The sequence below is a fragment of the Sarcophilus harrisii genome, chromosome 2, assembly GCF_902635505.1.
Source record: "Sarcophilus harrisii chromosome 2, mSarHar1.11, whole genome shotgun sequence".
Classification (NCBI taxonomy): Eukaryota; Metazoa; Chordata; class Mammalia; order Dasyuromorphia; family Dasyuridae; genus Sarcophilus; species Sarcophilus harrisii.
Genome location: NC_045427.1, coordinates 470,584,143 through 470,598,475, shown reverse-complemented (window position 1 = coordinate 470,598,475; position 14,333 = coordinate 470,584,143). Strand labels below are relative to the sequence as shown.

General features: G+C 34.7%; 1 protein-coding gene across 3 annotated transcripts in view; it reads right to left on the bottom strand.

The window, feature by feature from the left end:
- Positions 1–14,333, bottom strand: part of FTO (FTO alpha-ketoglutarate dependent dioxygenase) — a 433,221-nt gene that overhangs the window by 234,783 nt on the left and 184,105 nt on the right. For all 3 annotated transcript variants that reach the window (XM_031954519.1, XM_012553818.3, XM_031954518.1), the window contains exon 6: positions 9,817–9,960. In XM_031954519.1, coding sequence (XP_031810379.1) covers positions 9,817–9,960 — 144 coding nt within the window. The remainder of the gene's footprint in view (positions 1–9,816; positions 9,961–14,333) is intronic.

Genomic DNA, 14,333 nt, shown 5'->3' with positions numbered 1-14,333 from the left:
AAGTACTTTGCTCCAAGGTCAAATAGTAAATATGAGTCAAAGGTGGAACTTGAACCAAGGTATTCTTGACTCAAAGCTTGCTCTCTAGCTGCTATGTCATGCTGTCCTTTATGTATACATACGTACATACATATGCACATACACAATTACTCAGAGATATATAATATAGCTTACTAAGCCCCGCAACTAACTATTCACTTTCCTGTTGGAGTTCAAGGGGAACCCCAAAAAGGTTGTGGTCCCAGACTGGTATTACAAGGTGTCTCAAAAGAATTTGAAGGTTCAGACCCATCTCCAATCAAGGGGCAAAGTTTATTACAATTGTAACACCAATTTAAAATGGGCTATGTAGCACATCACTCCCCACTCAACAAACCAAAATATCAATATGTTCTAAGATGGTAGCAAAGATGCTGAAAACATATTTTATTCCTTATGTAACAGGGACCTTTGTGTGAGTCAACAAATATTTTCCTATCTATTGTTAAGTCTTTCCTTATTTAACTCCAGGTAGAAAATATATTTGGAATTTTACCCTCCCTGCATCAGCCATATGTACCCTAAAATATTTCTTTTTTGTCTAAGCCTTTAAAGAAGTATATAGGTCTCACTACTTAACTTTGCTATGGTAGTTATGTTCCATATACAGAGTCAACATGGTTATAATCATCACCTGTTCCCACAAAGATTTTTTTTTTTTTTTTGCTTATCCGTATTGAATTTTCCTGAGGCAAACAAAGGCAACTTATGAAGGTGTAACAATGGTGAAAATGGCTTAAATACCTAACTTGAGAACACCAAGTATAAACACTGCAACTTCAAAAGTCTGAAAAGGTTTTAGTTTACATTAACTAAATGTTTGTTTGATATGCAGAACTGATTTCATTGAAAGCTGTTTAAACAAAAAAAGGAATGTGAACAATATTAAGACAACAGTTGCTTGAACTTATCTGTGGTATTAAAAAGATAGTAGTTAACAGAAGTAAACTAAGTATTTTCAAAGAGAACTACAAGTGTAGTTCAACTAAAAGAATACAAGTTCAACCATGCATTTATCATGATTAAAACAAGTTCTTTCTAATAAAATTCACATGATATTTGTTCATGTGACAATAATATGTCTATCAGCAAAGCACCAAGAGTTAAAAAAAAAAGGGGGGGGGTGGCTTTAGGATCAGAAGTCTGACGATTTCTACTGAAAGGGACAAAACATACCAATCTTGGCAGCTGTGATATTCCAGAAAAACAAATAGATGGCGACAAGCATTGAATTATGGTAGCACATGAAAATATACCAATTTTATATTTGTGTAAATTAAACTTTCTTCAAACCTTGATTAGCTAGGTCAAAATGATAACATTTTAAGGGACCCAATTAGCAGAAAGGTGAGAGAACACCCTACCTATTTGTAGTGACAAGTCTCTTCTTCCCCATAAATGGCTAATGTTTGGAGATTTTTTGTTTGTTTGGGTTGCCTTTAGCTTCCTTATGAAAGGAAAACACACACACACACACACACACACACACCCCTGAGGAAAAATTCAAATCCCTTTCCATAACCTGACCATCAGGTTTCTCTGCACAGCTACCAGCAGAGCTTGAGCCATGATGTTCCTCCCAGGGAGGCAGAATCTTTATTGGCATCAAACCCATTTACTGTACATTTTATTTATCTTCATTGCCTTGCTTTTCATCTCAATGAAATGAGACGAAACCATGTTGGATATCTTCCAGGACTTCAATCAGGTCCCACCCATGCCAAGAAAAGCAGCTAAATCTTTTACTGAAATTAATTTAAAAGAGGAAAGTGTATCCTAAGCTGCTTCAGCTGAATCCTGGAGTGTGAATGAGGATAAGACATCCAAGTATCAGAGTCTAGGAAAGGAGGATAAAAAATAGAAGCTTCACATTATTTGGAAAAAATAACAACTAAAACTGCACAAATGCTGGTGAAACAGTTTGTACTGAGTAAATATGGAAGTGAGATATTGTTATTTAAGAATCAAAAACCAGTAATTTTGAGTGACTTAGGACAGGATTACACTTCCTATCCCTCTCTGGGGGGGTTACTTTTTCCAAGACTTCTTCTAACATGGAGTAAAGATTCAAGAAAAGTCACCTACAGCTCAAGTGATGCTGGAATTTGGGGATGTGGAGTGGGGAAACTACAAAAGAGCAAAGAATCTCTAAGAGGCAGATCACAGGGAGATTTACTGCAGGAGCACAGCTTTCACTAGATCCTTTCTGATTTATACTTTTCATACACGAGATCATGACTTCCCCTATTAATGAGTTTTTAAAATATCTATAGTACAATGATAATTAATATTCATGATCACTACCATAAACATTTTGAGATCTTGAGGGGCTTCCTGATTTATCAAATAAAGCTAAAATAATGTTTAGTCTTATTTAAGTGTTGTGTTTTATTGGATTGGATCTAATAACAAATTGGTAATTCATCTATGGTATGTATAATTAAGGATTAAGGATTTACTTATGGATACATCCCCACTAAATTTGACCTCCTTATTTTATATATTTATATGAGAGAGAGAGAGAGAGAGAGAGAGAAAGAGAGAGAGATGACTTGCCTAAAATGACACAGGGAATGACAGAACCAAGCTTCAAACTCAAGTCCTCCAACTTCAAAGTCAGCATTTTCCTATGTTGCCTCTGTTGTTTTTTCTTAGGAGGTATTTCATATTTTCTTCTATTTTTTTCTTTTTTTTTTTTTTTGGTTCTGTTTGATTCTTGAAGTCTTATTGAATCACTTGCTTCAATTGGTTCAATTCTATTTTTTATTGTATTATTTTCTTCAGTTACCTTTTTTAGCTTCTTTTGCATCTGGTCAATTGAATTGTTTTGTTCATTACATTATTTTTCCATTTCACAAATTCTGTTTTTCAATGAATTGGCAACTTTCCCATGTTGCCTCTGGTTAACTTAGAAAATCTTTATTATCTTACCATGCTATATAATAGAAATTACTACACAGGAAAGTATTTCTCATGGACAAAAAGTTCAGTGGGTTAATCATGTGATCACTAGCTAGTATAAGCCCTAAAGGCCAATGAAGTCAAAGGAATGCAAAGAGGTAAAAGGACTGTACACTTTATGTCCAACATCAACCCACTATTGGGGTTCTTTACATCATGATTAAAAGCCTATTTTCAAAATACCAGTGAATTCTGAGTAGTAAAGGCCACCAAGTATCATTTGACATTTTGTGTACTGAAGTATCTCTGTCAATTATTAAAATGCACTGATTATTACGTGCTGGCCCATGGAGGTGATCTATATTGCTTCCCTTTTGTACCCACCAACCTCCTGCCAAGCTTTCATTTTTCTCTGAGCACTCAAAATGCACATCAGTCTTACAGTGCCTTTGAATAGTGCTATTCTTCATAATTGTGACATGAGACAATCTATACAAATTTTCTTTCAAATGAATTTGTTTTTCACTGTATAGTTAAGACTAAATTAAATGAATGAAAACTCTGTCGAAGAAGAGAGGTAGGTAATAATAAAAAGAAGCATATAATAGTAAAAAAAAAAAAAAGAGAGATTAAAAAAAAATCTAGTTACTACACACTGAGCCCTTCACTAATGCTATAATGGACTACTACAATGGTCACAATAGCTTTAATAAAATTGAGTAAGCAATCATGCTAACATAAAGAAGTTCAGAAAAGACTTCTGATAATCACTAATTACCCAGGTCATTCCTATAGTAAAATGTAGTCTAGTCTTCTTTTCTAAAAAACCTTGCATCTTCAATTTTATTCTTGGAGATCAGAAGGTAGAATGAGCTACTTAGTGATGGATGAACCCAATCTATTCCCACTGTCCAGCAAAAAAAACCAAATAAAGTAGAAAAAAGAGGTAACCCACAATAAAATGAGGCAACTAAAGCGTATATTGTTTTATTAAGGAAAAAACATACAGATAGGCAGACTTTTCCCTTCCTAAAGGCTCATAAGGCAAAGGAGAACAATTTTCATTTGGCTGTAGCTCAAAGAGGGAGTCCAAAAATTTTTGAAAGTGGAAGAGATTTCAGTTTGTGAAACAAATTTCCTTCAGGAATGTCTAAGGAACTTGAAAGTGAATACTTCAAACAAGTCCTGCTGAAAAAGTGCTCATACTTATCCCTTACAGTTGAACTGGAATCCAATGGCTTTCTTAAAATCTTAATCTTTTTTTTTTTTTTTTATATATCTTCCAGTAACACTTGACACTCCAAAAAACACTTGACTCCATCCCCCTAAGCATGCTGACTCTATCAGATTTGTCTTGTTTCCAATTCTGGAGGGTGCTGTTTGTTACTCCCTACTTTCTTACCCCATCCTTTCTCACTTGATAATTTCTCTCTTGATAATTTCATTTGGATTGACCTCTCTTCCAACCTTCAGACTGACATTCCAAATGCCTACAAACAATCTCTATGTGGATATCATACCACTACCTCAAAAGATATATATATATATACACATACACATATATACACATTATTATACATATAAAATATAGTATATAATATTATATACATATGTCATATATAAATATATGTTATGCATAATAATATTTTATATATGTATTATATTTTGTTTCTCCAGGACTTAGCATAATGCTTGGCACATAGTAAGCACTTAGTGATGCCCAGTGACTGATTAGAATGTCTTTTTCTGCACTCCTAACTCAAATATATATAAAGATAGATTGATCTCTCTCTCAATCTCTCTCTCTCTCTCTCTCTCTCTCTCTCTCTATCTATCTATCTATCTATCTAAAGTAAGCCCTGTGCTTTCCTGTTTCCACAGTTTCACTGAGTTTTCTACCTTGAAAATCATCCTTTTTCTCTCTTGGACTCTTGAATTCCTAACTCATATGTTAAAATCCAACTCAAATACCACCTCATCCAAAAAGCCTTCTCTGACCTCATCCAAGTACCAGAATTTTTCCACCATGGATAGATGTCACGTATCATTTCATTTTGCTCCTAATACACTTGCTAAGTATTATTACTTAGTTTTTTTTAGTTACTGATACATGTGAACTATGCCTCAACTCAACTTAACAAGCATTAATTAAGCTAGTCCTTTGGGTAGAATACCATGCTAAACAATGAGGATAAAAACATAAAATTGAAAAAGCTCTCATTCTCAAAAAGCTTATATTCTACTAGAAAAAAGGATCTAACATTTTTGTTTCAATTTGATACGTGACCCACTTCAGTATTTTTGAAGAGAGAAGATAACAGATTAAGACTGTTAAATCTTAAAAATTACTTGTAACTTAAAAGTTACTTGTTAAAAAGTACTCAAACTTTTTTTTATGTTCTTTCATCTTTTTATATAAAGAAAATGACATAAGAATTGAGATGTGACACTAGGACACAGTTTTACAAATCTGTGGGTTTTCCACAATAGGATGTTAAATTCCATGAATAAAGGGATCATATCTAATTTAAACTTTGTATTTCACCTAATACCTTGCACAATGTTTTGCATTCAGTAAGATCAAAATAAATCTTCAATTGAATTGAAATCATTGAAGGCATAGAAAAAAAGGCGTACTATTTAGCTCATATAGCCTGAAATTAGAATAGCAAAGCTTTATCTTATAATTAATAAACTAAAGGCATTTATTTGGTCTTTAAGCTTGAAGAAAACAAAAGAGAAGTGGACAGTTATTATAAATGTAAGATTTCACTTAACAGCAAAGAACTAAGCACACACAAGTGGGCAAACACTGAAACTTAGGCCTACTTGTGTGGTAAGAGAACAATATTTGACAATATGCCTTGACATGTGGAATTAATCTCTCAAATAAGGAGATGACCTTGAAAAATCAAAGATGGAGGCACCACAGAAAAGGGTAGTTGGAACACATAAAACACAGATTCAAGGTCTCCATTCAACCTCAGGTTGCTGGCCTGCCTCACACCCAGCTAAGGTTTCTTGCTCATTCCCCATATGTACAAAGTAAAAAACAAACAAACAAAAAAAAAAACAACATGCCAGACATATTCTGAAGCAGATGGGTTCAAATGACAATATTCTGGCTGTTGAATAAACAGTCTATGTATATAGTTTTTTTTTTTTCATTTGATGCTGATAAAACATGACAAGAAGTCAAGAGAAAGATAGGGGAGGAAGGGAGGCCGAAGTGAATATTCAAGAATAGCATCTACTGTAAGCGTGGCCCCTCAAGTTGAGTTTGGTTTTCTTTCTTTCTTTTTTCCTGGGAGTGAGGGAGAGGGGAATGAGGGAGAAAAAGTGAAACAAATCAGTTTTATCCACTATTAATATAGCCAGGAAAATGGCCATGATGCTAGAACTTCTAATCCCATGATTCCTAGAAGACTTCTTGGCTCACCACACTCTAAATTCCAGAAAGGAGGCCTCCTGGTATTCTCTTTTAGGGTACCCCAATACTAGTAAAGACTCAAGATTAGCGAGGCCACTGAACCCTTGTGAACTCCTTGAGAGCAGGAAATGTCTTTTGCTCCGTTTTTATATTTTATATGTTTATATATACATATATATATATATACACATATATATCATACAAAAATATAGTACATAATATTATATACATATATGTCATATATAAATATATGTCATACATAATAATATTATATACATATATATTTTGTTTCTCCAGGACTTAGCATAGTGCTTGGCACTTAATGATGCCCAGTGAATGATTAGAATGCGTTTTTCTGCACTCCTAACTCAAAGAACCTCATACCTTGTTCAAAGGACAGCTCAGGAGCAACCTCTGATCCCACTTATTCATGCTCCTTTTCTTCTATGTTATTTTTCCTTTGTAAATTATATACTTTACTTGCATAAAGGTTGTATCTACCCAATGAAAAAAACAATTTCTTTGAAAGCAGACTATTTCATAGTCTGTATTTTTGTTCTACTCATACCTACTCTCTCAACATCTATATCTATATCTATAGATATATATATATATATAATCAGACTCTTAGCAGGAACTTATTTTTATTTTAATTGAAGCTATTCATTTTCAAAACATATGCAAGGATAATTTTTCACCATTGACCCTTGCAAAACCTTGTGTTCCAGTTTCCCTCCCTTTCCCCCACCCCTTCTCCTAAATGGCAAGTAATCCAATATATGTTAAGCATAGTAAACATATATGTAAATCCAATATAGGCATACATATTTATACAATTATCTTGTGGCACAAGAAGAATCAGATCAAAAAGGGAAAAAAATGAGAAAAAAAAATTCAAGCAAACAACAATAAAAGAAGTTAAAATGCTATGTTATGATCTACACTCAGTCCCCACAGCCTCTCTCTGAGTGTAGATGATTTTCATCATCACAAAATTATTGGAACTGGCCTGAAGCATCTCATTGTTGAGAAGGGCTACTTCCACCAGAATTGATCATCATATAAACTTGCTGTTGCTGTGTACAATGATCTTCTGACTCTGCTCATTTCACTTATTAGTTCATGTAACTCTCTCCAGGCCTCTCTAAAATCATCCTTATCAGGGACTTATTGAAAAACACATTTATTAATTGTATACTCTATGTGCTAGGCACTGAGCAGAAGATATAAAAAATGTAAGAGAACCTGTTCTTGGGAGCTCACTGATCTAATGGGAAAGAATGTGCAAAAATTTATGTACAAACAAGATATATGCTGAATAAATTGGATATAATCAACAGAGGAAAGTACTAGCATTAAGGGGAACATGGAAAAGTGTCTTGCAGAAAGTGGGTTTTGTACAAATTAAGACAACTCTGAGATACTACTACACACCTGTCAGATTGGCTTAAGATGACAGGAAAAGATAATGACAAATGTTGGAGGGGATGTGGGAAAACTGGGACACATGCATTGCTGGTGGAGTTGTGAACGGATCCAACCATTCTCGAGAGCAATCTAGAATTATGCTCAAAAAGTTATCAAACTGTGCCTACCCTTTGATCCAGCAGTGTTACTACTAGGCTTATATCCCAAAGAGATATTGAAGAAGGGAAAGGGACTTGTATGTGCAAAAATGTTTGCGTCAGTAGTGACCTCTTTGTAGTGACCAGAAACTGGAAATTGGAGAATGGCTGAATAAGTTATGGTATATAAATGTTAGGAATATTATTGTTCTATAAGAAACAACCAGCAGGATGATTATGGAGAGGCTTGGAGTGACTTACATGAACTGATGCTGGGTGAAATTAACAGAATCAGGAAATCATTGTACATGGCAACAACAATGCTATATGAGAATCAGTTCTGATGGACATGGCTCTCTTCAACAATGAGAAGATCCAAATCAGTTCCAGTTGATCAGTAATAAACAGAACCAGCTACACCCAGAGAAAGAACACTGGGAAATGAGTATGGACCACAACATAATATTTCCACTTTTTCTGTTATTGTTTGCTTGCATTTTTGTTTTTTTTCTTCCCAGGTTATTATTGACTTCTTTCTAAATCTGATCTTTCTTGTACAACAAGATAACTGTATAAATATGTATACATATATTATATTTAACATATACTTTAACATATTTAATATGAATGGGACTATCTGTCATCTAGGGAAGGGGTGGAGGGAAGGAGGGGAAAAACTGAAACAGAAGTTTTTGCAAGGATCAGTGTTGAAAAATTACCCATGCATATGCTTTGTAAGTAAAAAGCTATAATAAAATTAATAAATCAATTAATTAAAAAAAAGAAAGTGGGATTTTAGCCAAAATTTGAAGGAAAGTTAAGAGGAAGACATAAGAAAGGAAAGTCATGGGGGACAGCAAATGAAAATGTCCAGAATCAAAAGGAATACTAGTTCTAGGGAGAACAAGGAGGCACCTATCAGTAGATTTCTGAGTACATAGAAGGTGTAAGGCATAAGAAAACTAGATGGGTAGGAAGGGATCAAGTTATTAAGGGTATTAAATACCAAACAAAAAATTTGTATTTGATCTTGGAGGCAACATGAAGTGAGTGGAGTTGAGGAAGTTGGAGTTGGGAAAAGAAAAGGTAACATGGTCAAATCTAATAAATGCTTGTTGAATTGAAATGAATCCTTGGATTTAAGTTTCAGAAACAGAAATAAATAGCCATTCCTTTGAGAATCAAGACTGCCTTTTACCTGGGATATAGAGGCCTTCTAAAATACAAAGACAGAGAAATAATTTTGTTCTTCGTTCATTTCAAAGAGAATCATTGGTATCTTGAGGGTGATAATTGACTTGCACAAGAATCGGATTTATGTGAAGCAGAGCGACACAAAGTCTTCAGCTTCACTCCCTAAGTAATTGAAGTCCAGTGGCAGAAAAAAAGCTAGGATGACTAATGAGGGTCTGGGATACAGTAGATGACCTTGGCATTTTCACTGTCTAACTAAACTCTAACCTCCACAGTGCCTGCTTCAGCCATCTGCAGTCATTGGAAAAAATTATTCTCATTCACCCATTCCTCTAGGAGAAGTCTTCACATGCTCTGATAAATTTTCCCCTGGCTCACCAATGGATTTGAGGCCTGTCAGCTATCCTCCAACTGGTCTATAGGGATGTTCACCAGGTTGTGGCTGCTAAGCAGGCTACAGTTTCTTGAAGTCACAAATGAGAGTTGATTGAAATAGACACCAGCCACTGGTGGATAAACAGCCCTGAAAAGGGATCGGCACCCCTCATACCAGAGATGCTAGTCCTCTCTAAGCACTCCAACCCAGAGAAATAATATAGAAATAAGAAATGTATTTGAGATGTGATGTTGATAAATTCTTCCCAGAATGCCTATATAAATAATTTCTCTCCCATTGATTGTCCTTACCTCATTATGAATTTCCTCTCCCTGTTTGACAACCGATGGCTCCAGTGATCTTAAATGCATGGTTTTAGGCTCCATGTCATCCCACACATTCTGCATTACCAACTGGCATTGTTTTAAAATATAATCCAGAGTCCCCACTGAGCACTGTAAGAGAAAAAAGATGAAGTATCAAGATTAGGATCAAGATCCAGGTCTCATCAAGTCACCCCATGCCCTCTTTCTACCATTTGTATCTTCCTACTTACTATTCTACTACTATGTAGTATTACTACTACATATTTACCCTCTTTCGCCAGGCCTTTGGACAGCCTGGTTTCCATGCCTGGAATGTACTTGCTCCTTAACTCTCACTCAGAACCAGAAGGCTCTGTCTTGGGACGTAGTCCTTTGGTGACATCATATATAGTGATTTCCCATGTCACACTCCTACTAATAACTTATGCTCCCTATTACTTCCAGGATCAAATATAAAATTTTGGGCAATTAAAAATCTTCACAACTAGCACCATCATATCTTTCCTCTCATCTGACACTTTACTCCCCTCTACATATTTTAAGACCTACCTACACTGTCCTTTTTAAAAAAAATTTTTTTTTTATTTTTCTTCAGTTACATTTAAAACACATTTTTAAACATTTTTTTAAAAAAATTTGAGTTCCAGATTCTCTCCTTTAGTCCCAACCCCAGATCCCATTAAGAAAGCACATTGAAATTATACATTTCTAAAAGTAATGTTGTGAAAGAAAATACAGATTTCTCATAATGGAGGGCCACATGTACAAAAATGTTTATAGCAGCTCTTTTTGTGGTTACAAAGAAAACGAGTAGATGCCCATCCACTAGGAAATGGGTGAATAAGCTGTGGTATATAAAGGTAATGGAATATTATTATTCTATAAGAAATAATGAACAAGCTGATTTTAAAAAGGTCAAGAAGGGAAAGCTAAGTGGTGCAGTGGATAGAACACCAGCCCTGAAATCAGGAGGACCCAAGTTCAAAACTGGTCTCAGACACTTAACACTTCCTAGCTGTGTGACCCTGGGCAAGTCACTTAACCCCAATTGCCTCATCAAAATAAATAAATAAATTTTAAAAAAATGTCTGGAAAGATTTACATGAACTGATGCTAAGCAAAACAAGCAGCACCAGAAATATAATGTACACAATAACAGCAAGAATGTGTGATGAGTATCAAAGACTTGATTTTTCTCAGTGGTTCAGTGATCCAAAGCAATCCCAGTGGACTTTGGACAGAAAATGCCATCTGCCAGAAAAAGAACTATGGAGATATGAACTGTCAATCAACATATGCTATGTTCACTTCTTTTTGTTTTTTTTTTTTTCCCTCTTCCATGGTTTTTTCCTTTTGTTCTGATTTTTCTCTCCCAAAATGACTGATAAAGTAATGTGCAATAAAAATAAATAAAATTTTAAAAAGAAAATATAGATTTTCCTCCTTTAAAAAATGAGAGAGAGAGAGAGAGAGATAGCGCTTCAATCTGTATTCAGACACAATCAGTTCTTTCTCTAGGTGTGGATAGGATTTTTCATCCTAAGTCCTTCAGAGCAGTCATGGATCATGGAATTGCTAAAAATAATACAGTCATTCACAGCTGATAATCCCACAGCATCGCTATTTCTTAGTACACAGCACACTTCACTTTGCTTGAGTTTATGGAAGACTTTCCAGGTTTTTCTGAGAGCATTCTGCTCATCATTTCACCCAGAACAGTAACATTCCACCATAAACACATATCACAATTTATTTAGTCATTTCCCAATTTATGGGCATCCCCTCAATTTCCAATTTTTCCCTTGAGAAGAGAGTTTGATATAAATATTTTTGTACTTATAGGTCCTTTTCCTTTTTTAAAATCTTTTTTGGGATTCATGTCAAGTATGGTATTGTTAGATCAAAGGATATGCATGACTTTATAATTCTCTGGGCATAGTTTCATACCTTTTGATCATTTATCAATTGGGGAATGGGTCTTTTTTTTTTTTTTTTAAATAAATTTAACCTAGTTTCCCATATATTTGAGAAATGAGGCTTTATCAAATAAATTTGCTTCAAAATCCCTTTTATAATTATTACTGCTAACTAGATTTCCCTCTATTTATTCTATTTTCTCTCCTTTCACCCTGTCCCTCCTCAAAAGTGTTTTGTTTGGCCACTCCCTCCCCTAATATGCCCTCACTTCCCTCATCCTCTCCTCTTCATATATCCCCTTCCCTTCCTACTTTCCTACAGGAAACACAGATTTCTATACCCATATTGAGTGAGATACTGCACTCCTTATTCTTCCTCATACTCAACACTTCATCTTCCAGCTTCATGTTTTTACATTGGCTATTCTGTGTCAGGAATTCTCCTTTCTCACTTCTGCCTCCTGGCTTCCATTATGACTCAAATCTCACTTTCTGCAGAGGGTCTCGTCTGGTAATATTCTATCTCTACCTCCCAAACCCTAGTTCCTCTCTTCTGAGGTTATCTTCCATTTAAGATGTATATATTAATTCTCTCACAAGAATGTGAGCTACTTGAGGACTAGAGCCAAATAATTATTTTTCTTTGTATCTGCAAAGCTTACTTAGCACATTGCCTAGAACATACTCAGTGATGATTAAATGCTTGTTGACTGACTCAAAATGCCTAGCTCCTATTTACATTAGACTGGTCCTCATTTTCCCCCAGTGCTGTTCTCATGCTCCACTAAAAGATTTTGATTTTGAATCAAATTTGTATTTATTGGTATTTGTTTCCCTTTATAAAAGGCAAATACCTTCAGGGCAGGGGCTCTTTCATTTTTGTACAACACCTAGAATAGTCACTAGTACTCAAAAGTCAGTGTTCTCTAAACATTTATCTAGTGATTAACTGATGAAGAAAATATCACAGAATACATTTTTAGGTTTTTATTTTCATCTCATGGTACATTAAACCTCATGGTCAGAGAAGACCAGATCAGACCAGTTTCTCAAGGCCATATGAGGCAGATCAGCAGTGTTAAGAAAAGACTTGATTTATACTGTCAAAACTGAAAAGGTTGAAAGGTTAAAATAAATGGGAGACAAGAAAGGCATGCAACAGCTAAAAAAAAAAACAAACTGCTTACATAGCAATTCAGAGCCTCAATGATAGGACTAGAGAAGTATAGCAGTAGACACAAGCTCAAGGTCTGTGAAATAAGTACCCTGAGCAGATCAATTGTTGGTACCAGGAGAGCTTCACAAGGAAGTGAAAATCAGGAGTTTGGGATCCTCTTCAATTTTTGTGAGTTCAGAAGGAAAGGAATGTGACTATGGGTAGGAAAAACATTGTTGCAAATGAGGGGAAGAAAGCTTAAGTGGTAAGGTTAGTGTGCTACCCTTCTGCATTGAAACCAAAGGGATAAGCACCCTTCCATGAAGCAAGAGCAATTTGAAGTGTGAATATAATTGTTTTGTGATGGACATGCATTAGACTTACAAGAAAAATATTTATTTTCTTTCATTACAATAAACATTTGTTGAAAATTCAGTGAGTTTGCCAAACTCCACTAGTCACTATATAATTATATAAAATGAATAAGATATGTACCTTGTCTTCAAAAAACTTAAAATCTAGATAACAAATGGTATGAAACTGTCAACACAAGACAAATAACTATCTGCTCCCTTTGTGTGAAGTGACAAAATTTCCTCAAAAGGACTCTTTCCTCACATTTGATGAGAAAAATGACTTCATGTCCACAAAAGGATGTAACCTGATTGTACCTGTATCCATTTGTTTTGATAACAATATGACTCTCTTTAACTATAAATGTAAAGATATAAAAATATTTCAGACAAAAAGGAAAAGAGTATATCAAAAACATATTATTTATTTTAATATTTATAATTTAAATTAAATCCCTAAGAATAAACTTGAAAATTGACTCTTCTGGTACTGGAAGTTTGCATCAGAATTTCCATCTCATATGAAATAAGACCATTGAGGATTTGGGAAAACAAAGAACAGAAAGCAGAATCTTGGAGCCAACTCCAAGGCTCCATTGATTCCAATTGGAGCAAATTCTAATTAATATCAGAATCTCACAGCTCCCAGGGCCCTCCCTTTACATACAAAAAAGTATTTTATGTCTAAACCAAAGTACATTTCTGCCACCACCACACAGCCCTAAACCAAATAATGACTTAGAACATGATCTGGTCTTCAACAACTAAAAAAATTGACATTCTTATTAAGAAACTTAATTCACAAGACTGTATTTCTATGTCAGTGAATTTTCTACACAACATGAATTGGGCAGAGATAAGCAAGTCATTCACATCTAATCTAATCTATGATTAGAATTTCAGTGTTAAAATCACTATCCAAAGACATGAAGATGCAAAACGAATAAGAACTGCTATTTCTAATTTTGGTTTTGTGAAATACCCTTTGGCGGCTTAAGCATACACAAAATGCAAAATCATAATTGCTAGAAAAACTTGAAGAAATCTCCACCTTAAGGTCTGTTGTCTAGATTTGGG